Genomic DNA, 27419 nt, shown 5'->3' with positions numbered 1-27419 from the left:
CAACCATTATCTAGACCTTACTTGAAGAACAGATGCTCCTGCTAATTTTGGCTAATCTGGATGCTTTTGTAATAGCTGGAAATTCCTTTACCAAGCAAAAAAGATGTCATAAACCACAATGTTCTTTAAATAATTTTGACAAGGACAGAGCTAGAAGACCTCCTTCTTATAGAGGTGCTGGGTGTAGAAAAGAACCTTTGCCTGAAAAATTATTAAGCCAGTAGGCGAAAGAGTAAGTGCAAAGCTCCTATTGGTATCTTAGAAACTGCAGGAACTAATCAATGAAATTAACTGGGCTGAAGTTTCAAACAGAAGTATTTGAACTGAAGATAGTATTTCCTTGGGTTAGAGATGAAGACTATTTTGAAGTGAAAGCAAAATGCTGTCAAAGGGTTGAACAGACTCATGGGAAACATCTCTAGTTTTCTTTCCTGCCTCCTCCTCCTTTCCCCCTCCGTGGTTATCTGTGTCTCAGTTAAGGACCCCAACTCTTTAACAATCTCCATGGAAGACAATGGTTGTGCATAATTTTAGGATGCAACATTAGAAAGCTTCCAAGCATCCAAAATGTTTTTAACGGTCTCCAGGAAGAAAAGGTATGGATGAGAAGGTGCAGTTGTGAAATGCAACTTTGTATTCTTCTGATTAACAAACAGTGGCAGAAAACAAGATGCAATTATCTTGGTCTGGTTTTTCTTGCTATAGCTGGAAAAATGTATTCTGAAAGTATTAGTCGAGTTGCCTACCAATATACATATGAAGCACCACCCTGCTCTAAGCCCTCCAAAGGCCATTAGAGAATGACTTTATAGAATATTTAAAAAACATATCCCCCATTAATATTACAATCTATTTGAACAGATTCTATTTGTTGTGAGGGAGTCAACAGACACAGGAAATCATTGTTAGATTTTGGTAACTAAATTGATAAAAACCAAAATTTTAAAGTTTATATGATAAACAACTGAACAGAACAAAACCAATGTTCTCTCAAAAAATTTAATATCAATCTAAAGGAAGACAATATTCTTCAAAATAAAATGTGACATAATTTTACAGCGAGTTTAGAAGAAACTTATCTTCAACTGCTACATTAATAAATCCATATGAATATAAATAATCTGATTTAATCACATTTGTCATTTCCAGTTACAGTTTAGCAATTACAAGCAAGTGCAAGTTCCTAAGCTAGAGTCATTTTTTGTCCTGGTCTGAATGTTGCACCAATCTGTACTTTCCTCTTCTTGGGATTCTGAAAATTATCATACCTGGAAACAAAACAAAACAAAAAAAGACATTAGCAAATTCTTATGAAATGTGTTTTTTGTGTCTGCCTCTTCAGATGCATATTAATGCACCACAGAACTCCAGATGTTTAAGTATATGTTTATGGAGATGAAGAGTGCCTGTCTCCTCAAACCTGGGGACCTGGAGGAGTTTTTACCCCCAAACCTAACTCAAGAGCTCTCTGTCCTGCTTCCTTTTTTTTTTTTTTTCCCAGCTTTTTGATCTCCAAGTCCAAGGAGACACATTCTCCTTTTCAGTATGTTTATACTTCTAAGGATTATTGCCTTTCCCAAACATACCAGCTACAAAGACCACTACAGAGGGTCAAACTCCAGCAATCTGAAAATACAAGGAGCTACTACTAAGTGGAAGCAGGAAGGACCTAGCTCTAAAACTTAAAGAGCCTCTTAACATAATACAAGGGGATTCTGGTCTGTTATTTCTAGGTCCTACATGAATAAGAAGACAATTCACTGGTAAAATCATTTCCCTTTCCCACTATGTAACTTACTATTTCTTAAAAAACTGCTGTCAGAAGCTATCAGCTATCTGCTGCCAGTCCCCACATTTATTTAAAACCATCGTGTTTCTGATGTATAAGGAATGTGGTAAGACCAAATCTCCACTGAATTCAAAATTACAAAAAAAACCAACCCAAACTTACAGTTCAGTAAAATGCTTCCAGTCATCCTGACTAATGGATGGTCTCATACTCTGAAGAGCAGCCATCAGATGAGACTGGGTAATAGTTAAGGTGGTCTTGGGAAGCGCTGACTGGTTAAGGGTGCTGTCCTCCTTGAAAAGTGAGCCATGAACAGACAATGAAAAATTTTTACAGAAACGTAGTGCCATTGGTATCATTAGCTACAGAACCTCCTCTGTATGTCTGTACATTACATGTACAGACAAATTTATTAGAAATAGTCACAACTTTCCCCCCTCCATGTTTATAAATAACATAAATAACTGTTTAATTATATGCATGCTAACATCTGACTTCTTTTCATCAAACTAAGTATCACTTATCTTTGTTATTTTTGTTACCTAATATTTAATATTATTGCAGAAATTATTAATTGAAATACCAAGAAGTGTGGGAAAACAACAGAGAATTGTTAAGACTAAATACTAATTTTAAAAAGTGCCATACTCCATTCTTGCTTCTGTAATTGGCCTTGATAGCATTGATTTCTGTCCTCAGGTGCTCTGCTTGCTGCTCCTGGTTCTCCAGGGAGCCTTCTTGAGAAGCTGCTCTAAGCATTGCAGGTTGGGAGGATGCAACATCTCTCTGAGTGACGCTGGTAAAGTCGTAAGTTATGGAGTTTGGACCGGACAAACACAAAGAGCTCTAAATTCATCACAAGAAGAAATATATTAACTCATTATGGATCCAAAAGAGCAACTCCATCATTGGGAATTAGCCAACAATTCAATATAAGCTTGCCTACACTGGCAAAAAGAGTTCTTTCTCTTTAAAATATATTTCATACGTATTTTTTTTAACAGAAAGATTTAGGTTAATATGCCAAGGTGTTTGGGCAAAAGCCAAATTTGAAATGAAGAATTTCATGTCTGGAAAATATGTAAGTATTTTTGCAATGGCCCATCTCAGAATGAATAAAGGTCTGCTAAGTCCATTGTTTTATTTACTTATGAAAATCCATGATTCTAAAATCTGGGCAAGTTTATGTAGTTAGATTTGGAATTTAAATATTCATCATGTCCAAATTCTCTGGGCACTTGATAAAATACACACCTTTCAAATTCAACAACTTTAAGAGATCAAAGTCTGTATAGAATCCTTGCTGAAAAATTTTCACAGTCAGAGGAAAACTAAGTCTTTAAAGTTACATTAATCAAACACTATCACCCATAATGCAAGATAAAATATACCAAAGGACATTAGCAGTGAGTAATTACTTCTCCAATGTCAAGGTAAGTTATTTTTGGCTTTAAGAATCAATGCAAGACAGTTTTGAAAACAGAGTCTAAGAATTTGGATAACTACTTGTAGTAACAGTTCTACAACAGATTTTGAAAATGAATTTCCCACAGATTCACATGAACTGTGAAATCATCTGTTCACTGTAAGGAGCTCCGAGGCAGCATACCCTGTTCTGCTGACCTGTCAGCCAAGAAAGGTGAGCTGATCCCTGTGCAGGTGCTGGGCAGCCAACTGTGCATCCCTACCTGCAAACTGGCCAGAGAACATGCTGCTTGCTGCGTACCATGATACTACTACATCAGGAATTCTGATTCTTAAAGACAGTGATGGAAATTAAGATTTCGTTTTCTTCTTTACACAATTCCATGGTCTGACTATTCTATTAATACACATTTTTTTGGAAACTAAAGAAGGTTCATTGATTCTTGAGAATGTAACTTAATTCTTGAAAGCTGGATGGTCATTCTTTAGTAATAAAACTAAGTTAAAGAAAAAACAACAAACAAACCAACCACCAAAATTCAAAAATTTTGGAAGGAAACAAGCTATTTGACCAGCGAGTAAAATCTAATATGAATGCAATTTGCTTAATTATAAGGTATTAAGCATTGGGATTTTGATTTTAAACTCCAGCAAGATTGCAGAGAAGTCCATATTGTATTTTCTCAGCTCACGTCCTTCCATCCCCATCCTCACTGTGGACTACTAAGTATTACCTGAAGACAGTCTGCAGGTCAAAGCAGACATAATTGTATTTATAAACCAGGCAAATGGTATGGGTTTTTTTTGCTTCTCAACTATATTTAGAAAATTCAAGACATAAAGTGAGTAATTTACCAGTTCTGAAGGAGTTCCATTTCCCAGCTCTGACTCATAAGAGCTTCCGAAATAAAGACGATACATGTTGGACCTTGGATCTTCAGGAAGCAAGTCAGACATGTCTAAAGAAATAAGAGATTGCTCTAGCCCTGCTTCTCCATCTATTGCTGAATCATCTGAGCCACTGCTGTGGTTTAGAAAAACCATGGAAGAGAGACTGAAGTCACTATCAGAACTAGATCCAAAATCCTGTAACAAAGAACAGAGCATTACAAGAGTTAACTCGTGACAAACTACAATTGGAAATACACGAGAAGATTTAATACACAGTGCAAATGAGAATATCAATTTACATTTGACTCTAATAGTAAGTAATCTGTCTTTCTCTAGGAGTATGTTTCCAAATATTTTGCTAAGAAAATCCAATGCCTTTAAGAAGAACTTTCTGTCTTCATGCTAGAAAAGTAATTTCAGGAGGTAATTCTGAGGTTTTATTGTTTCCACTGTCTCACACTCTCAGTAACAGCAAGTGTTGAGAAACTTCATGTATGTCTTGTGTTGTAGAACTGTACAACTTCTGTTGCAACCTTACCCTCCAAGCAAATTAGTGTCTTGTGTAAAATGCTCTAGGAGACTGAAATGAGTCTACTTTTATAGTGCCTAACTGCTGTACTCCCTTTTAGTCATAGCCAACACATTTTAAATGCTGATGTGGAAATCAAAATTGTTGCTTTAGACTGGTGTCTGCAAACCACTTTGATTGTACACCTCTATCAGTCAAAAATTTCAGAGCACACTCTACCAAGAATATGGATACTATTCGCAAATTATATACATGTACCATTGAAGTTCTATTATTTTCTTCCTGCACATCAATGGACTGCCTTGTGCTCTCTCTGGGGTGTGTGCACACCACTCTGCAGACCACTGCTTCAGACAACAACCTCCTCCTATGATGGATAATCATGAGGTAGCAACTACTTACTGATGCTACAGGTGAAGGGAATGTTAGGGAAGACATGCTGGAGATCCCTCTCAATACCAAGAGTTGCATCCTCAGAGCCCAATTCCTTGGTAACAGCTGGTGCAAAAAGAATTCAAAAGGATCTCCTTCATTTTGCACCCCTGTCCCAACCTTTCCCTTTGGCCACCAAGTAGCAGAAGCCATGCCTGCCCCTGTCCAGCTAGAACCAGAGGACAGGCATTAAAAATGTGAAGAGAGGTGGCTGAACAGAGGCTAAAAGAGGAAGGATCTGTCAGTCACGTGTGGGGCACAAACCTAGGGTGGGATCCTATACTTTGGAAGTTCAAGTACCAGCTGGTGCCTGGAAGATGAGCCAGAGCTGGCCATTTCAGGTATTGCCATCCTCTTGCCACTTCTCTCCTGACCTCAATCAAACTTAATCTGTTGGAATGAATCCCTAAAACCCACCAATTTCTCGTTTCCTCCATCATCCAAAATGTGCCATCTCAAAACTGATTTTGCTATCTGCGCCTAAGAAACTCTGTGTGGGATCCCTCCTATCAATTTGTTAGTTGTTCATCACAACTGTGATAAACACATGTGGGCTTAAATAAATACATTTTACAATAAACACCAATCATGAAATGAGAAAAACCTTGTGTTTAAGAAGTATTTAAACCAATTCATTACAATATTCTTGTATTTTTCTGCAAACATATTAAAATGTTAATCCTCTGTGTAAAAAAAAGTAATTTTGCTAAAAACCCCCATGGATACAATTAACTCTTTCAAACATATCAATATAAAAATAAAGAGGAGAGACTTCTTTTATATCAGTTTTATTTACCTGTGTTAAACCTAAATTTAAATTAGTATGGATTGCCTCTAATTGGGCATTGTATAATAAAGCTTTTAGGTCAGCCCCTGTGAACTGTTCTGTTTTTGCTGCCAAATCCTGAAAGTCCACATCATTGGCCAAGGACAGGGAATAACTGAGAGCTTTTAAGATTTCATAGCGTGAATTCTGGAAAAAAAAAAAAAAAAAAAAAAAGTCAGTAAAGCAACCTGTTATCTTCCTTGTCCTGACTGCTAGATGGTGCTTTGGACCTGTCACCAGCCACTTCCTCTCTGAGGGAGGACGGATCTTTTTTCAAGAAGATACTGTCCTAATACTAGAAAGATATTATCCTAACCAAATGTAGTATACAGAGAATAAATTCCTCTAATATATCTAGTCAATATCTGGGATTTTCATATATGAAATACATAAAAATATGAAAGTGAGTTCTGCTCCTCATATGTCATTTTGTAAAGAGAAGTATGATGAAAGTGCAAAACTTTTGTTTACCTGAATGATCTCACCCTCAGCCAGAAGTTTAAAATGGGGGGGGGGGGAAGAGAGTATACCTATGCTCTTATGGCACAGGCTCATCGTATGTGTTTCAGAATGAAATGATGTGGTATTTGTTAAATGTGTGAACTAATCTGAAAATGAACTGTGCTAATTTTTTCTCATTAAATGGGGAATCAAGGACACACATTGTACAGCCTCGAAAGACTGACTATGGTTTAAGCAAATGGCATATTCACTGGAATCTTTGTTCAAAGAAAGATGGAGAACATTATACACACTACACTGCATCTAATTTCTTTCTGCAGATTAATTTCCTGTTTTTCACATTTTTTTTTAATCAGCTAGACTCACAGAATATTACTTAATCCAGAAGACTGTGCTAAACAGCCTATTCTTTCCCCAGTTTTATGTGAACACATTGACATTAAAATCAGCGAATTTATCCTGTTGTGTAATTGGAGCTGGGCAATCAAGTCCACTTTTTCCAGGTTTGAAGTGGCACTATGTATAAAGAAAAGGCAAATAAAATCCATTAGTTTGATTTTTTCCCTTGCCTCTTGTGTGAAATTGTTTCCTCACCTGATCAGGAGGTGGACAGTACAGGCATTTATCCAGTCGACCTGGCCTTAACAAAGCAGGGTCAATCAAATCCGGGCGACTGGTAGCAGCTAGCACATAAACCCCTTAGGAGAGTTCAGAAAAACGCCATTAACACCTGCTAAACTTCTGCATGAAAAGGAGCACACAGGTGAATTGGTACCTTGCAAGCCTTCCACACCATCTAACTGAGTCAACAGCTGGTTAACCACTCGGTCGGTGACTCCTGTGTTGTCGTGACCTCGGCGAGGAGCAATAGAATCAAACTCATCAAAGAAAACAATGCAAGGCTTAGCTGCCTGAGCCCTAAAATGGGAAAAAAAAAAAAAAAGGAATACTTATTTTTCTGTTTAAGTTTCATTCACAGGTAGAATTGCTTAAAAGTATTGAAGGTAATTGCTTTTTGGCTTCAGAGAACAGTTGTATTTAATGACAGAACAGAAAATCTGTTTTTGTAGAATTTAAGAGCTTCTGAAGAACTGGATTGCAATACAGTCACTGTTCATTTTTATAACATACTTTTCACTCACTTTATCATTTCTAAGTGCTCAACTGTCATATTATTATACGTGAAAGTTCTAAAATCCAATCACGGCAGATGAGTTCTTGGCTTACAGATGTCTAACAAAAAGACTGCCTACATGATAACATGAGAAGCCAAGGCTGTGTAGGATGTGTTGGCATTAGTGAGCACTGAGGGCCAGTAAGAGCAGATTTGTAAAAAAGAACTACTGGCATTGAGGACCTCAGTACCAAGTTTAATATGACCCTATGTACTGAGTGTGCATTACTACTTGGAGTAACTGTCTTCTGGAATCATCTGAAAGGAATTCAGGACATGTTTTCCAAGAGAGTTCTGTGATGTGAACCAATGCATTGTAGCTGGAGACAACTGGGAGTTCAGCTTCAAAAGCACATTCCTGATTGGAGCCAAAACGTGCAGTTCTTGAACAATGAAGGCCAGGATGAACCTACCAAGATACACACATCTGGATCAGCACAACTGATTATTTCAGATGCTTTTATGATCTGATGCCGTATCTCCCCTCAGATAACGAAATTATTTCTTTGTGGTTCAACCAATGAAATTAACTGATAACATCACAAATCTTTGCAAAACAAACCTGTTGAAGATATCTCTAACTGCTTGTTCACTTGCTCCAATGTATTTGCTGAGCAGCTCTGGTCCCTAAAAATATATAATCAGAAAAAACCACTCACAACATGTTTCTTAGTTTTAATGTGTAACTCAACATCAGCATATATTTTGTTTACTAGACTGAATTTTCTTGCAACCAAGACAGTGGCATCTTTGAACAGAAGAGACAAGGGGTCTAGATAAACCAGAATAATTTTTCAAGCATTCTAACTTATTTAAAAATAATCATTTCCATTTTTGTACCATAACAGAACATATGTTAAAGAATCACAAGGCAAAGCTTTACACTGTAGTTTAAAAAGGTTTAAAATATATTGCTCAATTTCATTGTACAGTGGAATGAAAATTTGGGGTCTTTTTACAAAAAATGAGAAACTAAGAACACCTAATTAAATTCTATAATTCCGCCTGAGGAAAATAGGTATACAAAAAAAAAAAAAATCTCAGTAATAAAACTGTTAAGTTCCAGAAATCAGATATACAGAGGGCTATCCAGAGACAAGCAAAATTTTAAATGTGAGTTTCTTACTTTAGTTTTTTTGCCCTCACAAGCACACAGTTTCAGATATTATGTAAAGTTATTTCATTCAGTTAATATAATGAATCAATTAATCTTAAACTCTTGCTTACCTTGATGCTGATGAAATTCATTCCACTCTCTCTAGCAACCACTCCCGCCAACAGTGTTTTTCCTGTTCCAGGCGCTCCATACAGCAAAACTCCTGATCTCTGTCGTATGGGCAGGTTTGCAAATAATTCTGGATACTGGAAAAGAGGTTCAATGTGATACCTTCTAAAATAAGTAAGTATTCTGTAATGTACTGTGACATCACTGACTAGTGATGACTTTTGTCTAAACAGAATGCATCTAGTTTATTATATCCCCAATATTATCCCAACAGCTCATCTGGACTATTTTTAGTTTACCTGGGGCTGAACTAAGTTCCTAGGTTTACTAGGTACCTAAAATACAAACAAGTGGGATTTTCTACCAAGAGGAAACAGGACAGAATAGGGATGGACTAGAGCTTTATATTGTCCATACTGGTAGTTCTAAATTCCTATTTTAATCACTGAATGATAATGATCAAATATACTCCTCAGTCATTTCTCTGAAGAGTCAATGCTCAATGGCTTATCTCAGTGTTCAACTTTTAAGCAAGGCAGAAAGGCCAAAGTGAAGTAGAGAGAGGTTGATGGATTGGCATTCATCCAAAAGGAAATACTCCTCTAGCAAAAGCACTGCACAAAACAGCTGGAAATGTTGTCTTTACAGAACCTAATTACAAACCCTGCAACCGAGTGTGGCAATACTCCAATATTGTAGAGTAACACTTGATTTGTAGTAAAGCTCAGCTATTGCATTTTGTATTTGGAAGAGAGAAGGGGAAGAATAAAGTGTTTTCTAGTAGCTGAAGACAGCTGAAGATTGGAAAGCTACAAAAGTAGCCCTAAATCATGCCTGTCATCTTTCTACCAAACACTGTGCCACACCTCAAAATATAATTCTTCCCTACTGACTTTATGTACAAAATTCAAGTAACTAATTTAAAGGAACTTAGTACCTTTGCAGGTAACATGATGGTATCCCTCAGCACTTGCTTCACATCTTTTAAGCCACCAATCCTGTCCCAGCCAAGGTCTTTAGGTTTATGAAGGTTGACATTTCTCAGAGCTAATGGAGTAAAATCTTTTAGAGCTTTCTGAAAATCCACAGTTGACAGGTTCAAATCTGCTTAAAAAAAAAAAAAATCCTGAACAAAACCCAAACGCAAAAACTGTCAGTAACAATTTCCTTACAATATGTAACAATTAAATAAATTTTAATAATAAAATAGAAGATATAATAATAAAGTATCATAAAATATAAAAATATATTCTATTATATATAATAGAATATATATATGTATATAACAAAATATAAAAACTGGGGTTGTTTCTGTATTATTCCACCAGTTCTGGATAACAGAAGCAAGACTATGAAATAAGAGATTTTTTTGTCAACATACCACCATTATCTGATGCATTCTGGTTAGAAGCACAGGTATGAATGGCACGATCAATCAGCATAGTAAAATCTCTAGCAACAAAACCTTCTGTTTCCTTTGCAATACATTGCAGGTCAAGATCAGAAAAGTCCTTCGGATGAGAATTCAGTTTCTTCTTTATTATGGAATACAGCATTTCACATCTTTGCTTCTGAAAAACAGAATTGTGCAGCAAGTGCATATTGAGTTTACTATTTATATGGAGTTCAAGAATTCAAAAAGTAAATAGATATGACTCAGGAAAATTTCCTTAAATATTTGTGTAATGCCAAACCCTTATATAACAAAACCATAGCAATATAAACAAATGCTAGTTCTTCAAGTGCACTTCAATAAATTCACCAGTTTTATAACTTTAAATATTCACCTCACCAGAGCTACTTTAAATTCAACAGCAATAATGAAACATCCCTCCCCCTCCAGATTCTACTGGTTTACACCCATTTTTTCTGTTTCACAGGAAACAGAACACAATGCATTTTGTCAATATGAGCAGACAATATGTCTGAGATGAAATATATCGTGCCAGATAAAAACACTTCAGATAATTTGGTATCTTTTCAGATCTTGACTTTTACAGTGATGTGTCATCCTTATTTGAGTATTAGTATTAAAAACAATAAAATCTTGTTTTTTTAAAAAAATTTAAATATTTATAAAAAATAATATCTAGAAGACTTTTAAAAAATAAAAAATAAAATCTAAAAGACTTGCAGGAAGTGGGAGAAAGTCAAACTGCATCTAACACAGTATCCCCTGCTCAGTGGCTTTTAATTGCTGGGCTGTGACCAAAGACATGCAGACAGGAACAACTCATGTTAAATAAAAATGAGTCCTTAGGGAATGAGGGTTTCAAAGTCTCTGCTTTCTCCTGCACAAAAGTTAATACTGTGCATTTTTATTTCTATCCATTTTTCTTTTCAAACTGGACTGTGTTCAAAAGTAGACTGATGGTATTACTATGGAAACAAACCTAAAACTGTCCCATAAATCTAACATTTAGTTTTATTAATGTTTTTAAAATACACGTTCTAGGAACATACTTATTTCACTGAGCTGGGAAAAAACACACTTGTGTTTAATTTCATTTCTCTAACTTGATGACTTACATGTTTTACAAAGCTGCTCCTTTAGCATCCCCTTAGACGTAACAAGGAGACATGCATATCTCACCTGTGCTAGACAACCAGACTTGTTTTACATTGAACTGAAATGCCCTCTGAATACACCCTTCTCTTACTACTGAGGAGTGGGGCCAACTGGGAGCTTTCATTGGATTTTTTTTTTTTAAACTTTATAATGACAGATATAAGTTCTGAGGTATTTAAGTATCACGAAAGAACTTCTAAGATTTCCAGATTTTTTTCTCATCTTCAGGTGTAACCTATTATTTTTGCAGCTGTTCCACCATCATATTTGAGACTGCTGGCAAGGCAAACAACATTTTAACCATTTTTATTTGAATTTACCTGATCTGGAGATCGGATACATTTGAAGCACTGAAATACATGAGTTCCTTGTGCTGAAACCAGGGAAGGATGAAGGGAATGTTCAGACTGACTTGTGGCAATTAGTGCAATCAAACTCCCCATGGAAATAACTTCTTTCATCAGATCTTTTAAAACTAAACACAGAAGATGTTGCTGTATGAAGTGCAAAACAACAAAAATAACCCTAACCCTGGAGAGTAGCATTAGTGCACACAAAATGTAACAGCTTTGTAATACATTATTTTTATTCCCGTGTTTACAGTTGTTTTTTTTAACTAGGGGAAAAAAAAGGTATAGTGAGTCTCTCTAGGACAGCATATTCCATTAAGAAAATGCCATCAGAAGTGCTTTTTAAAAGCTGATTTTGTAACATCACTGATGACGTCTACTTTTGTGTGGTATTACTGCCTCCATGCAAACAACAAAGGAAAAGTTATAAAAACAGATCTTAAGCCTAGAAAATAAGCACTCTAGGAAAAAAGTAATACATAAAAGTAAAAAAAATTAAGGATTCAAGGTAGACCTTCAAGAAACAATCTTTAAAACTCTAAAGCTCTGTTGTATGCACTACACCTTTAAATAAAAGTATTAAGAAAACCAAACAATTCTGCATGTAAGTTAAGAGCACATTTTTAAGGAAGAAATTATAGTAAGATTTTCTGAACTTCAGAAGTATTTCAGTAAAAATTATGCTAACTCCCTCAAACTGAGCTAAGAAATGGAAGGTGTTTTTTGCTATGGCTTTATTAATCTTGATCATTTAGATTAAGTTTTAATTTGCAATTTAGCATTGTGTAGACTTCCAGGAATAAAAGGGAACATTATACAGGAAGTCAAACTACAACTGATCATCTTATTTTTAACATTTGTGGATTGTTACATTGTAAAACAAAACAGAAATTCTATAATGTATAACAAGTAGGATGATAAAGAAGTTGGTACTCATCTAAAAGAAGTTGGTTCTAACCATCAGTAAGTATCAAACTGATGTATCAATGTAATTATAAATGATAATAATTACAGAAAACAAAAAATCAATTTATCAGTAATTATCAGTTAAAGATTCATCTGCAGTTTGTAATCAATTGCAACATATTTGAGTGTATGAACAATATAAAAAAGGAACGGAGAAGTCTCAAGCACTGGCAGCGGTACTGACAACAGCACCACCACAGCAGCACCAGTGGTGAAAGTGCATTGGCAACGACTGCTCCAAGATCCAGAGTGGATTATTTTGAACCAGCCAGGGGTCCACAAATGCCTACCTCCCATAATTTCTGAGTCTCTGCCTGAATATCACATGGTCCAGAGGCAATAATGATACAGACAGAATTGTTCAGGTAGGACAGTACAACTCAGGTGCAAGAAATTCTAAGTTGCATTATATTTCTATTCAGACACAGGTAGCACAGTATTACCATAAGCAAGTCTATTGCTTTGAATAGTTTCAGGGCTGTTCTCATGCTCTGGTGTAGAAGGTACTCCAACAATGTGATCAAGATCATCCATCAAAAGAATGGATGGTTGTCTCCATGCTGCCTCTAAAAAAGCTTCTTCCACATTTTTCCTTATGTTTACCAATCTTTTTCCTAAAACAAAATACTATTAGAATGACACAAAATATCAGGAAAAAAATCAGACTGACTACATCTTGCTCACAATATTTTGTCTATCTTACTTTTACGTCTATAAATCCAGATACCAAGATTAAACCAAAGTCAACAATTACTAAAAAAAAGAGTCCACTTCTTCAATTAAAAAAGTACTAGAAGGTTCCACAAGTTCTAAAATGAGATCAATCATCTTTCACTAACCACTATAGAAGTCTACAAGTCTAATTGCCAGACAGTTAAAACCAGAGAAGAATCAGCAGCACTCTAATACAGCTACTAAAGAATCCAGCAATCAGAAGAATTTTCCAGAGCAAAGGACCTAGCTCATTAATCTTTCCCCTTTTCTCTGGTGCAAGGAACTCCAGCTTAAGTAGTGAATTAAGCAAAAACAATATAGCGGGGCCATATAAGGGCTCTGTAAGAAAACAGTTGAGTGTTTTCTGCCCTTGTGACAGCAAGACTATTTAGAAAAGCCAGTGAAATGCAAAAGCAGAAAAAAGCCTATTTTGTGCTCTTCCATCTTTGCGCAAAATACTTATTTTAAACTCCCAAAAGGAGTCATCTCATCATCTATAATCACCAGTGTTAGATGACTATTGCCAAATACACTAGGTTAGTAAATATGCCATCCTAAACTAGGTTTCATTTGGTTGTTCGATCTGTCTTTGGTGCCTGTGTTATCCTTTCACTGAGTACAGGTATCCTCTAACACCTACAGTTTGTTAACATAGCATTTGTTTCAGCTAGCATAGCAAAAAAACCACACAGTTCAATTTTTGCAACTTCTTCCTATTCTGTAACAATTAGAAATGAGCACAGCAAGCACGGTTTGAATTTAGTGGTGGTATGTGGGACAAAAACTGACAGAAGTGTGAAATAAACTTACAGCAGCTTATTTCCATCAGACTGCTGAAGATACTAATTGTGGGGCATCAAACATCCTTGCAAAAACAGCAAAAATACTAGAAAAATTATTCAGACCAAATGTACTAACTTCATAACTGTGCCTCTTTATTGTACAGCAAGCATTCGAGATTAAAAAAAACTATTATCATACCTCTTAAAGCTTTACAATCAATTACTTCTACATGAGCATCCAGTCTAGTGAAAGCTTCTTTGCAGATGGCCTTTGCTAATGTTGACTTTCCACTTCCCTACAAAAATAAATGTGAGCTAAAGTAAATTGACAGAGCCAATTCCTTGTGTTTCTATGTTTTTGTCACAATATGCACCAGCCAACAAGCTGGGGAAGCTGTACACACACTGGGTTTATTCCTCAGTAAATGTATATATGTATTTTGCCTCTGTATCACTTGGTAGGGACCAAAGCCCTGGAGTGAAACAAAGATAAATTCAGAGTAGATACATCCAGTACGGTGTTCTGATTCCACTGAGTTCAGTGTTAAGACATCTGCTACGTTCAGTGACATATGGTATTAAATGGATCACTGTAAGAGGCAACAGGAAAATAACAGTATCAATTCCACTGCCATTTTATGTTAGAACACAAGAGGAAATATATGCTTATTTTCATTCAAATACTTCAAAGGCAACAGGTGATTATCATAATATAAAGACAAAGTAGATTAATCCCCTACTGAAATTGCATTAGTAGCAATCTTTAAAATGCACATATATATATATATATGTGTGTGTGTGTGTGTGTGTATGTGTGAGCGATGATGTTTTACTGAATTACCTCTGTTCAGTTTTTTTTCAGCTTGTTCTTTATTCTTTGGAACGTGCAGAGTATCAAAGAAAACTAACACAAACCGTTTTGTAACTATGGAAAACAAGGTGCAAGGGTTTGCAAGGCGAAAGCAGAAGTGTGTACCTTTCCTCCTGTGAGAAGCACCCCTCCACTTCGTAGTCCCACAGCAATAGCAGCCAGCTTTTGAGATAAAGGACGCCCCAGAAGGCTGTGGCTTACGTGTTCAAATAAAGATGCTCCTAATTTGTCCACTCCTCTGTTGGGTAAAGGAAACGTTAAATGGCCTTGGGCAGCATCAGAGCGCGCTATGTAGGCAGCAGAAGCTTGCACTACAAGAAGTTAGAATGCTGACAGACTGTATTCTCAGTTGCCTTTCCAGCACTGACAGCACATATCACAACACTCCAAGCCTCTCCTGTCTCCTCTGCCCCATCCCTTCATGTTTGCTAAACAGTACCACTGTTTTCCCTTGTACTAATGACCACAGGACTCTGCATTTCTCTCCTCAGCTGATGATTGGGATAAAACTTTTAGGAACTACAGTTCTTTGAGATCCTTACTATTAAACGTAGTTGAACAAATAAACAGGTTGAAGTTACTGGGAGATAAGGATTGGCAGACTGCGACTTACCAAAAATCCTGTTTCATTTGAATACCCCAGCTAAAACCACCCCACTATACTTTGTTGCTGCGTAGAAGTCTGTTCATACTACTTAGAACAAGAACTGCTGAACTATCAGTATTTCTTCTAAAGCTCAGTTCTGAATTTCCATGCTAAGGCAGTCTCAGTTCTGAGACTTCCCATCCTACTGACAGACATGCAGAAATTTTCAGTATGTGAGTACCTTTAGACACATGAGGTTTTCTATTCACAGCAGTTAAGACTGTTCAAGGACAAAATTAACCATCTGCATAAACTAGGATGAAGTCTGAACCTGACACAAGCCAAAAGATGCAGAGTTTTGCTTAGATCTGGCATAGTTTCCAAAAAAGTCTGCATTTCCACCAATGTTATTTTTTTCTAATTCTCCTTTCCATTCCCTCCCATGTTTTTGTCTATGAAAATGTCTCACCCTAAATCGCTTAGTTTGTGATATGGAAAGTTCTTGTCTCTATCAGGCATAGCTGGCTGGTTGTCATCATCATCAGCTTTTCTACTTAGAGGATGTAAAAGAACCTACAACAAAAGAGAGTTAGGACTTTAGATGAAATATAACTGCAGAAGAAGGGCATGAAGTGACTAGACATTTCTGGAATTGTGCAAAGAAAATGCTGCATGTATGCTTTGCTGATGCTTACTGTGCTTGAAAGAAAGGTGCACTGGAGAAATGGAAGACATATAACTACTTCCAAAATACAATCTAGTGTTGACAGCAATTTAATAATGTAAGATTAGATTTTGAGCCAAGTGCTGTTTATAACAGACTGTGCAGCCCACTATCTCTTTCCCTACCTGCAACTTGTTCCTTCTCCTGTGCCATCCCCTGTTCTGCTGGAGAGCTCATGAGGCAGAATAGTGAAACAGATCAGGTGCCTGACTAGGTGAAAAGTAACTTGACAAAACACCTGGCATGAATTTTTCCATTTTATTCACTAGTATGGAAAGCTGGGCAGGCAAACAGGGGTTACAGAGGTTCACAGATAAGAACAAGCTAGTAGGAGATGTTGACACTGCTATTAAGAAATGCATTTTGCTCTTTAATCTTAGTACCAGTCATTTGAACAATTTCTAGAAGCCTTCTTGTACCTACTTCCAGTAAAAGAAAGCTCATTTTATTATTTTTTAACAGAAATTCTAAATCTTCAATCTAGTTCTATTCTAAACAGCCAAAAGACACCTTAATTCTCCACTAAAATGTCACTGTATGTTTAAAAATGAAAAAAAAAAAAAACATTATCCCACCTATAACCATAACCCCGAAGTAATGGGCAGTGGTTCAACCAAAATTACTAATGGAAGCAGTAATTCTAGTATTAAATAGAAATATTTATTCTCCTGAGAAATAAAATATGGAAGAAACAGAAGGCACAGAAACTGTATCAGAGAAAAGGCAGGGTGAGTGTGGTAGGTTTGAATGGGGAATACGTCTCATCTTTGCCAGAACGAGCTACTGTTCCTGCCAGAAACACTGAGCAGTGGTGTAGTTCCCAAGGGAAAGAACTAAGACGGTACATATACAAGTAAGTATAAGGATGTTCAGACTTGTACAGTACCGACTCTCCTCTCTTCTAACTGATCTTTCTGAGAATTTGATGTGGAAACTCTATGAAACTCAGTAACAAGCATGGCACACCTGGAATCTCAGCAGGCCCTCAAGCTACAAAGTAACATAAAGGATGCAGATATAATTTAATGAATAGACTAACATTATTTACTTGAAAAGAGAAACTGAAATACATTACATACAAAATACAATATATTTTAAACAAGTATAACAATTTAAATTACTTGATACCTGATATTATGTGATATTTACTTGTATATTTGTCTTTTGCAGCAACCTGGGACTTAGTATAAAAATATTCTCAGACTTATTTTCTTCAATGTGCACGGGATGCGCTGCATTAAGGACAAACTCCTCCATTCCTGTAAAACACAATGAACAACTACTAAAACTCCAAATAAATTCAGTTTTCATTCCTCACAAGACAAAACAGATTAGAATACTACTACAATATAATCCAAAATGAAAGAATAAAAAGGGTTAATCATTATTAAAGAACACAAGCTTATACTTTCCATGAAAAGAGGTATCAGTTATATTACAAGGCGTGCACAGGAATTGAATGGTATACTGGCTAAGTAAATCCCATAGTAAACAGGACAGTATTATCCTTGCCTTCTTTAACAGACAGGTGTATACAGTCTGTGCTTGTCATTAGCCATGGGTGATCATCATCAGTGGAATCCTGCAGCCAAGAACTGAATGCACATTTAACATCATCTTCATGTATATCTTTAGGCTAAATAGGAAAAAGGAAAGAGGTAAATAAAACAAAACCAGGTATTAATAAGTAAAAATGTTTTCTTCCTATGCATGGGGCATTTATTTCTCTTATGGCAACACAGAGATGGAAGAAGATGTAAGACTTTTATTCATTTAGAAAACAGCATTTCGCCAACAACCACCATTTCTATCAGCTGCTCTAGGGAAAGCATCTGTGCAGCCCCTGCTACAACCACAGCTGAGCATTAGCCCACCTCTAAAGACTTTTCCTCAAAACACTGACATGAGAGCAAGGAAAAGCTTTTATTTTTGTTTTACTTTTCTGTCTTGCCAGATCCAAGGGCACTGCTCAGACCTGACCCTGGGTTTGAAGATATGCATCAATATTAACCTGAGACTTATTTCAGGTGCTCACTACACCCCTCTCTTCCCTGTATACCCTTTTCCTATAAAACGAACCCTGGGCTCATCCAGTTCAGGGGCATCACCAACAAACTTCAACAGGCAGGCAGAGACCAAGGAACTTACCCCAGAACAACTAGGTAAATGGAATAGGAAAAGAAATTGAGTCTACATCCCAGATCTCTTGGCTAAGTTCCTAATGTAGAATTCCTAAATGGGAATTCTACATAATTCCCATGTAGAAAAGGGGGAAGCAACAAAGATCCTGGAAGCAGTGTTCAGAAAGAACAATGAAAGTTACTGTAACAATCCTTTCTGCATTTTTCTGGTTTTTTTCCAAGAACTAAAGAAACCTTTAACTGAATTAGAAAGAAAAAGGAGAAATCTGTATTGAAAATGTACAAAAGCACACATAAGTACATTTTTACAATTTTAGCAGGTTACTGCCAGAATATCACAGAATTTTCTGAGTTAGAAGGGACCCACAAGGATCATCAATTCCAACTAATAATCCTTTTATCTCCAATATTAAAAAAATATGCAGTTCTTCTGTAGGTAAGAAACCAAGTTAGAATATTGGGGATGAAGAACAAACCCACCTAAGCCTTGCTATGATGGCAAGTGCTGTATTTAAAGCTTTGAGGAGGAGTTAACACAGGAAATAATCAGGCCAGTGCCACAGTATGAAGAAAGTGTCCCACAAGTTACGATGAAATACAGAATTCCAGAGATATATCTGATGGACTGTGAGAACTGGCACTAAGTATATTCTTACTGTCACAGATGCTCACTCAGAATATGTCTCACTTATAGGAAAACAAAGGGATTCAATAATGTAACTTAAAAATTTAAATATTTAGCATAAGGAAAAGAAAAAAGGAAGTAATAAACTAAACAGCACATACAAATTACGGTAATTTCACTACAATTGTCTGGGCATTGCAGTGTTGGAAAAATTTAAACATGTCTTCTCCCAGGAGACTTAAACTGGATATTCACTCCTTAACTCTATGACTCTTTTTCTGTTTGGTGTTTGTTTTTATAGGCTTATAGACATACACTTAATATTTGCTAGATTTGAACCCAAATTAATGCACAACAAATGAAGGTCTGATGCAAAATTATTATCGATTATTGTTGCTATTTTGACAGTGATTCTTTATAATTGAGACCTAATTTAACAAAAATTGTATATTTTCCCTACCAATGTCGTTTTATTAAGAAATACATCAGAAATTCTCCAAATCTGAGAATAATGAAAAACCCTATCATTTTAAATGCGCTATGATTTAAAGGTGCTATATCCTTTAACAGCTTCAGGAAAATGAGTCAAAATTCAGAAGTTAAATTTTTTCCATTATCTGTGACATCTACCAGTCCCTTTAAATAGAAAATTATTACAATTAGCATTGTAACTATTTGGAATTATCTACCAAGAGTGACCCAAAATTTAATGACTTGATGTTTACAGTACATTGATCAAAATACAAATACTAGATAAGCTCTGTTTAAGTAGATCATAGCAACTTATTAACTTAAATTTACATAGTAAAAAGAAAAAACAAGAAATTATACACAAAAAAAGAATTCCTTAGTAATTATTTCCATAGTCAACAATAGACAACTTCCAGATCTTCACCTAACAAATTAAAACAAACAAACATAATGCCCCCCACCCCCCACTGCAATTTGACCAGAGCAACATTATCAGTTTCCCAATACATGAACAAGTACATGACCAATAATATAAACTCACTAAGTTCTGTTTGGGCTGCAGTGTAAGAGATACAGGAATTTTAGGAATAGATTCAACTGACTTAATTCGGACTGTTGAATGTATTTCGATACGTAGTTTTTTTCTCAGACCATCTGGAATCTGAAATATTTAAAATAAAAGCAAAAAAAAAAGAAATATTAAAAAGTAAACTAGTTATAACATTGCATATATAATACCACATCAATTTCTTCATCACTAATGGAACCTCAAGAGAATTACGAAGGAACTTATAACATTGACAGCGATATCCAAGTCTTACTCTTACATGCACACCTCTAGTTACCTTTTATCCTATTTGTGAAAGTGCTCACTACAGCTGACCTCCTAACTTCTTTAAATAAAATCCAAAAGCTAAAAAAATAAGTAGTAGGAGGAATTCTTAGAACACTGCAAGAATGCTCTTAGTATAGGAGAAAAACAACAATTTCATTTGCTGATTAAAATTAATTTTACATAGGCACGGAAATATACACAGACCATTACAGAGACCAGAACTAAGCACACCTGCAGCAGAGAGAGAGAAAATCCAGTCTCCCTAAATCACACTAGTCAGTTTGCCCCTTAAAGGAAACTCCTTTCCAATTAACCTGTGTTAGTTTAAACCAATTTGAAAATATCTCATAAATACTTATTAACTGTGAGAAACTTTATGATTGCTGGTGTGGGGCAAGAGAACAAAGAATGCTAAGTAATAAGAGAACAAAGACCACTTGGTTAAGAACAAGGATTATTCAGTCGAGGCAGGAGAGATGTAACAAAGTTTCTAAAATGTAGCAGGTAGCAGAAGCACAGCAGTTTGCAGAAAAAAATTGTTATACAAGCACTTGTTTTAGGGAAAAAAAGCTGATGTGAATATTAGGAATGTGATCACTTATATTATTGGTTAGCAGACACATGAACAGCTATGCTACTGGCTATCCAGGCTCGTGTTATTCTAACCTGATAGGGAAAATATTATAAAAGCTATATACACTTTTAAGAAATGTTTCCGGTTATACCACGACTGAGGACCATAAAGAATTCATGCATCACATGCTGGCATTCAGAAAATTGTTATACCTGTCAGAAGATTTCATGGCAAAGACCACTGCAGGCTCTTGCTCTCATTCTTAACAGCAATAAATGAATGGTGAGAAATGTATTATGTCAAAATAGTCAAATGGTGATTTGGAGCACATTTTTTTTGTTTTTGTTGATCCCACATGTGCTTCCAGGAAAGAAAGAACATAATCAGGCAGTAGTTCTATCAGAACAAGCTGAAGTGTAAGTATCTCCTCACCTGGACTTGTGCCACCTTGCAAAATGGCATATAAAATCTAGAACAATTTAAATTATACAAGATGGTTATTTGATATAAAACTTTAAGATGTATTTTAAAGAGTGTATAAAAGGACTCACAAACATCATGTTGCACTAGGATATGTGATCCCATTACTTTAGAGTTTGATGACCCCTAGGGTGCAAGGCACATTTCAAAGAGTTAACTGATGAAGAGTCTTATTATGCAGTATGGAATCTATGCAAAGAGATACCTTCACTTTCTCATTAATACAATGGCTACCCACAGATTGTGAAGAAAGCATATATTCCTTCCAGAAACGCTGAAGCATTTTCCTCATTTGGTGTAAAAATGCTACGTGTGCAGAAACCCAGAGCACACTGTACATCTTGGAGAATGATGGTAAGTAATGTAGTCCAGAATGAGTGCAAAGCAAACAGTATTTGATTCTAGTAAACTCGAGAGATTAACACACTACAGCCCAAACCCACATGTTAAGTAGCCAGTTCACAACTATCCAATAGAAAATATTATAAAATAAAAAGCCCAAAATATAGTGTGCTCAAACTGACCCAAACTCTTCCAGCATGCAAGGCTTCCCCATTGTAGCCATACTCTATGAGACTCTTTAGGTCTTCAAATCCATTCCAAACGATTTGAACAACAGACCCCTCACTGGATGCTCGACTGCTATTAGAATTAGAAGGATTTTTGTCTTGTGTACTAGTCAAATGATTTTGCTTTTCAAGTGGCAGATTTTGTTTTGCTTCTTGATGACGCTGTCTTGGGGAAAGCAGCTCATTGATTTTCCCGTAAGATACTACAGGATTTGGATCCAAATCAATATAGTCTAAATTCCATGGAAAAACATGAATAGCATTGCATTTCAGAAATTCATGAGTGGTGGATACATTCTGTACACTGGGAGGCTGGGACTGACATACTCTAAAAATGGAATCCATGCGAATTAAGTTCAGCAGCTTGTCTTTGAAGGTGCTCATTTCATCGTTATCACACAAAGTCTTTTGTTTCTGCTCAGATGTATTAGAGAAAATGTTTCCAATGAAATTCCATATATTAGGGAGAACACTTGAGCCAAACGTCATGTTTGCATCAGCCTCACTCTGATCAAGGACTCCAGGCTTTAAGTAAGGTTGTTTGGCAAAAGGATCCTTTAATGTTTCCTCTTGCTCCATGTTATTTTTCACAAAATTTTTGAGCAAGATGTCACTTTCTGAGGAAGGTGTGCTGGTGATATTCTCAGGTCCGTGTGTTTTGGGACATATCAGAAGCTCCGTGCGTGGCTCTAATCTCCCATATGGGGCTGCTGGCACAAGTGTACCTAAGTATGAACAAAAGATGCCAATGAATGCATCCACTCCTGCAAAACAGTTTTCTGGAGGTGCCCTGAGAGCCTCCAGTGTTGCTTACCGATCCTGATGTAAACATGGGTGTGCTGCTCAACCCAGACAGGAAAGATGGCTCTTGGAAACACCACTCGAATCTGGTCAAGAAGATGCCTTTCAAGAGAGGAAGCGTGCAGTTCCTGGGGAAATGTGATACCATTATAAATTAAATACCACATACATTTTTAACATTCGTTTGAAGAAAAAAAACTATGTCTTTTTCTAATACACCATTTGAAATATAAAAAACAACTAAACACCACATTTAGTATTTTCTTAAGAGGCTGAAAAGAACGGGGCATTGTGCAAAAAACTCCTTGAGTCAGAATCTCTGTCATCTCTAAGAAAAGAACATAACAATGGAAGAGGTTTTATTACCAGAATTTCCCAATCATCTGCGGTGAGTGGTTCCACTTCTACTTGCTGACAGGACGACACATGGGAACAGGGCTCAAGAAATACCTGGCAAAAGTAACACCAAAATATTTAACTCCTTATTTTTAAGTATATAAAAGCTCCACCTTAATTTCAATGAGAAAATTGACATCTCCTTTATTATATGTTTTTGCTACTTGGAACACACACTATCTTAATGACGCTAGGTAATTCATAAGCAGATGAATGCTCAATGGATGGAAATGGATCCTATTAGGCTTGGGGACGTCAATCAACAGTGAGTATGAAAAGCATCAGGAGCTGTATCAGGTGATAAAAAGCAATCCATTTTTAATATACCTTGATCATATAACCATCTTTCCATTTTTTAATCTTTATTTTTAAATCCCCAGGATTTTAGACAGTTGAAAAATTCATTGACTTGTGCACAAATTTAGACAAGGCAAAACCAGCTAAAAAATAAGGAAAAAGTACAATAGAAAAAGCAAGCCCAGCTCCTTAATGAATAGTTTCATAGGAAGCAGCTCTACCTCCACAGAACAGTTTTAATGTCGTGTGTATCAGGAGGAATGGTAAAAGCTATTGTGGCTTAGGTCTTTCAGAATGCATTAAATACATACTTCAAAAGTCAGTTTTTGCCAAAGGTTACATTAAAAAAAAAAATCAATTTTCAAACAACATACTGCAATTAATTTTTACAGAAGTGTCATTAATTTTTTCCTGAGATAAAACTAGTTACCTGTCCTCCGAGAGAATTACGCTAGGTCACCTTTTACAAAAGCAACAATCAGTTTTGAATTTCTCTATGTCCTTAGTTTGAAGTAATAATTGAGACGAGTATCTTTTCCTCAGCACAGTAAATAGAAGATCATACTATTATGAAACACGGCAAACATGTAACTCCTGAATCCAAAACAATGGTGAAACAACCTAATTATTCATGCATTTATTCAATTGTACAGATATTATTCTCAGGCAACAGCTGGGTGAGGTTTTCTTGGGTTTCCTTTGTCAATTGTTTTCCTGTTGAAGGCTATTAATTTCTGGAACTAAAAAGGGTAGATGCCTGGCTGCTCAACTACTAAACTGGAAACTGCTGCAAACAGACACATAATTTCTAGAGAAAATATGTTAAAAGAGTAAACAAGGTAAGATACACTGCTCTGAGTCACATTCTTTGATGTATTCTATTATGTTGAACAAAATTTTGCATATAAGAGAATAGGCATATATGAATATACTACATGGTAACACTGTGTAAAGCAATAATTTTCTCTTCTTGTTTGTTTAAATCTCTACCTATTAACAGAAAAAAAATGCTTCAATTTTGAGATTTTGGTGGTCTCATTTCAGAAAACTCTGTCTGCCTCTCGGGCATCTCTTAACTTCTGCCCAGTGAAAGAATTGTTTACGAGAAGTTGAACAGTGCGCTCGAGTGTAAGAGGTGAATATACAAGAAGTGTGTGGGTGTATATACATAAGAGGTGAATATAAATAGAGAGCACACAGGGGGAAATACGGTGAAGGGGTGAAAAAAGGGATGAAAATTTAAACTCCAAGTAAATGAAACAAGAATATGCAGAAGATCAACAGTTACTTTAAAACAACAGGAACTCCAAGCAAAATATTCCCATTCCCAACTTTTCAATTTCTTAAAAGTGTATTTTCTTAAAGTTAATGTCACTGAAGATAGTTGTTCCAGCCCTGCAAAGACCTACCCACAAGCCTCTCCTACCACTGTTTAGGCAATTGTTAATGATTTAATGAGAAAATCTTTTCATGTTCGAGACATTTCATGACAGTTAACTTTTCTCATGAGCAGATGTAAATGAAGAAACTGTCTAAATACACACAACAAGGTCATAGCTAACTCATGAAGTATTACCTTTTCACTTATCTTCCAATATACTCTTTGTTTAAATAGAAAACAAAGATAGCATTTCAAACCTGCTCTCCATCTCTGATGCCAAGTTTCTCTGCCAAATGTCTATTAATCTCTGCAATATTTTCACCCGGGTGACCTTGATGCCTTGTTTCTATCCAGCTCAAAAATATCGGCTGATGACCACAGGAAACTTTCACAGCTTGACCCTATGAGTTTCAAATAAAGAAAATAAATTAATATAAAACAAGTTAAATAAGATGACTATTAGACGACCTAAACTGTATTTGCTTAGAGAGATCAAAGGAATAAAGATATTATCTGGATTTTACACCTTGTTTGCACAACTGTCAACACAGGAGTGCACGTCAGTTTCAATTCTCAAACAGCTTTTTATTTTTATGGACTATTTTTAAGTAAGAAAATTAACTGCTTTTCCTTTCTTCTGTATTACGGGGTATCAAAAAATATTTTACAGAAATGTATAACTGCACATTTGTATTTCCCAAATGAGGAAAAGAAATAAACATATACTTTGATTTCACAAAAATTATAACATTTACATGGTCTCAAAAAGTGCTTCCATGACATATTTAAAATAAGTCAAAAATCACATTAACTCAGACCAAAAAAATTTTATCAATCTGTTTCAGAACTTCTCATGTATTTTGATTTCAAACAGAAGAATTTCAATATATTCAGTCAGTTTCCATAAAGAGACTATATCTTACATTATATCATTCAACTGGTAATTTCTGTAGTTTTCAAAAATTACTGGTTTTATGAAAATCAAGTGACCAAGACAATGTACACTGTGGATATACCACAGATTTAGTTGTTAACATGGTGATGTTCTGTTCTTTCTCAACAGTACTCTAATAATTTCAAGTATCATTTGACCTTTTCTTGGTAAACTCTGAGAACATTTTCAGAGAATATCTACAGTGGTTCTAAGATCCTTTTATCAAATGTAATATTTAATTCCCTGTATTCCCACAGATAAAGCATCACTCTGAGTGTCTAATCTTCACACAACATTGAGTTCTGTACAACATTTTGTCATTCACTTATCTAGTATCTTCTCCAATTAGATTCAGCTTTTGATTCCCTTTTTAATATTTTTATTCACGAGATGTATTTAATACACTATTTCTATAAAGTTTTCAGAGATCCTATCTTTTCATTTTGCAGCTCAGGTTAAGCAAAAGCAGGAGTCCACCATAACAAACGATGTACAGAATGACACTACAGAATGACTTCAAAGCAACTGCACTCCCTTCTCCTCTCTCTCTCGCCAGCAGATCTGTAAAACACTCAGAAACTGCAGCTGAAATGAAGCTCACATTTAATCCTGCATTTCTTCCAATTCCACCAACCTCCTTCTACTACCCCAAAGATGAAAGAGCAGGTTTTCACACGCCTACATTGTTTTCCTGTTGTGAAATGTCCTCTTTGGCCTTGGGAAATCAGAAGGTTACCCACGCCGACGGAGGCCTGCCGGGCCAGAGCGGCTGTGCCACGACTCCTGAGCTTTGCTCGCATCTTTCTCGGCTCATTCCTGCCATTTTCCACTCTTAGTTCTGTGCTCACGGCACAAGAGGCACACGGTGTCTCTTCCCCCGTTTCCACGTATGAAATGTTATTTATAATGCAAGGTGCACTCCCCGCATCCTCAGCGGGACTTTGTATGAAGATAGTCCCTTTCTACAGTGTCACATTTTATTTATGTACACCAAGAATGAGGATTCTGCGTGGTCTCCTACCTGAGTTACAAATTTACACATTAATCGCTTAATGCTGGGGAGTTACTGTGAAAACTGGTATGAAATAGGGAGTGCTGAGAGAGACATAGATGCCCACAGTGCCAGACCACGTCGGGGAAGAAAAATTCCAATCTTTCCCGCTTTTTATTAGGAATGGGTGACGACACTGGGCCACGCAGGAGGCGAGGGAAGGAGGGGTTCTCCGATGTCTCCCTGTGAGGGGTCCCGGCTGCAGTGAGGGCTGACTCGTGAGGGAGGAGAGAAAGGCTCTGTATCGCCAGGGCAACGCGATGCGGGGGTGCGCTCACGTAATCCTCCCTGCCTGCCTGAGGCGTCCCTCCGCCCGGGCCCCGAGCGGCGCCGCCGCGATACCTGCTGCAGGCGGAGGAGCGAGGCCAGTGCGGGCGGCAGGTGCAGGAAGCAGTCGCGGGTTCCGCTCAGGACGACGGTGGCGGCGGCGGCTCCGCCGGGATCGCCACAGCCCCACATAGCCACGGCCGCCGGACTCCGCGCGCCCGCTCCGCCCGGACACAGACCTACCCACCCGCGGCGGGCGCGGGGGGGTAATTCTGCCTGCCA

At 36.6% G+C, this 27419-nt stretch overlaps 1 protein-coding gene across 3 annotated transcripts; it reads right to left on the bottom strand.

Annotated features, from left to right (window-relative positions):
• Positions 1–983: 983 nt before the first annotated feature.
• Positions 984–27390, bottom strand: PEX1 (peroxisomal biogenesis factor 1). Of its 3 annotated transcripts, none has more exons than XM_032112187.1 (24): positions 27213–27390; positions 25143–25286; positions 23178–23261; positions 22825–22939; positions 21966–22735; positions 20094–20213; positions 17828–17951; positions 17465–17574; positions 16061–16164; positions 15111–15243; positions 14334–14430; positions 13082–13252; positions 11643–11797; positions 10135–10324; positions 9691–9857; positions 8756–8890; positions 8091–8155; positions 7130–7272; positions 6949–7052; positions 5863–6039; positions 4070–4300; positions 2438–2635; positions 1952–2082; positions 984–1268 (listed from the first exon to the last, which is right to left on the bottom strand). In XM_032112187.1, the coding sequence occupies exons 1-24, from the start codon at positions 27327–27329 to the stop codon at positions 1184–1186; spliced, it is 3870 nt and encodes a 1289-aa protein (XP_031968078.1). In that variant the 5' UTR covers positions 27330–27390; the 3' UTR covers positions 984–1183. The 3 variants fall into 3 exon arrangements, with proteins under 3 accessions (XP_031968078.1, XP_031968095.1, XP_031968087.1); XM_032112204.1 differs by having other exon boundaries at positions 11643–11695; XM_032112196.1 differs by lacking the exon at positions 27213–27390 and adding an exon at positions 26841–27164.
• Positions 27391–27419: the final 29 nt, after the last annotated feature.

The sequence above is a fragment of the Corvus moneduloides genome, chromosome 1, assembly GCF_009650955.1.
Source record: "Corvus moneduloides isolate bCorMon1 chromosome 1, bCorMon1.pri, whole genome shotgun sequence".
NCBI classification, from domain to species: Eukaryota; Metazoa; Chordata; class Aves; order Passeriformes; family Corvidae; genus Corvus; species Corvus moneduloides.
This window is presented reverse-complemented; position numbering and strand designations above follow the sequence as displayed.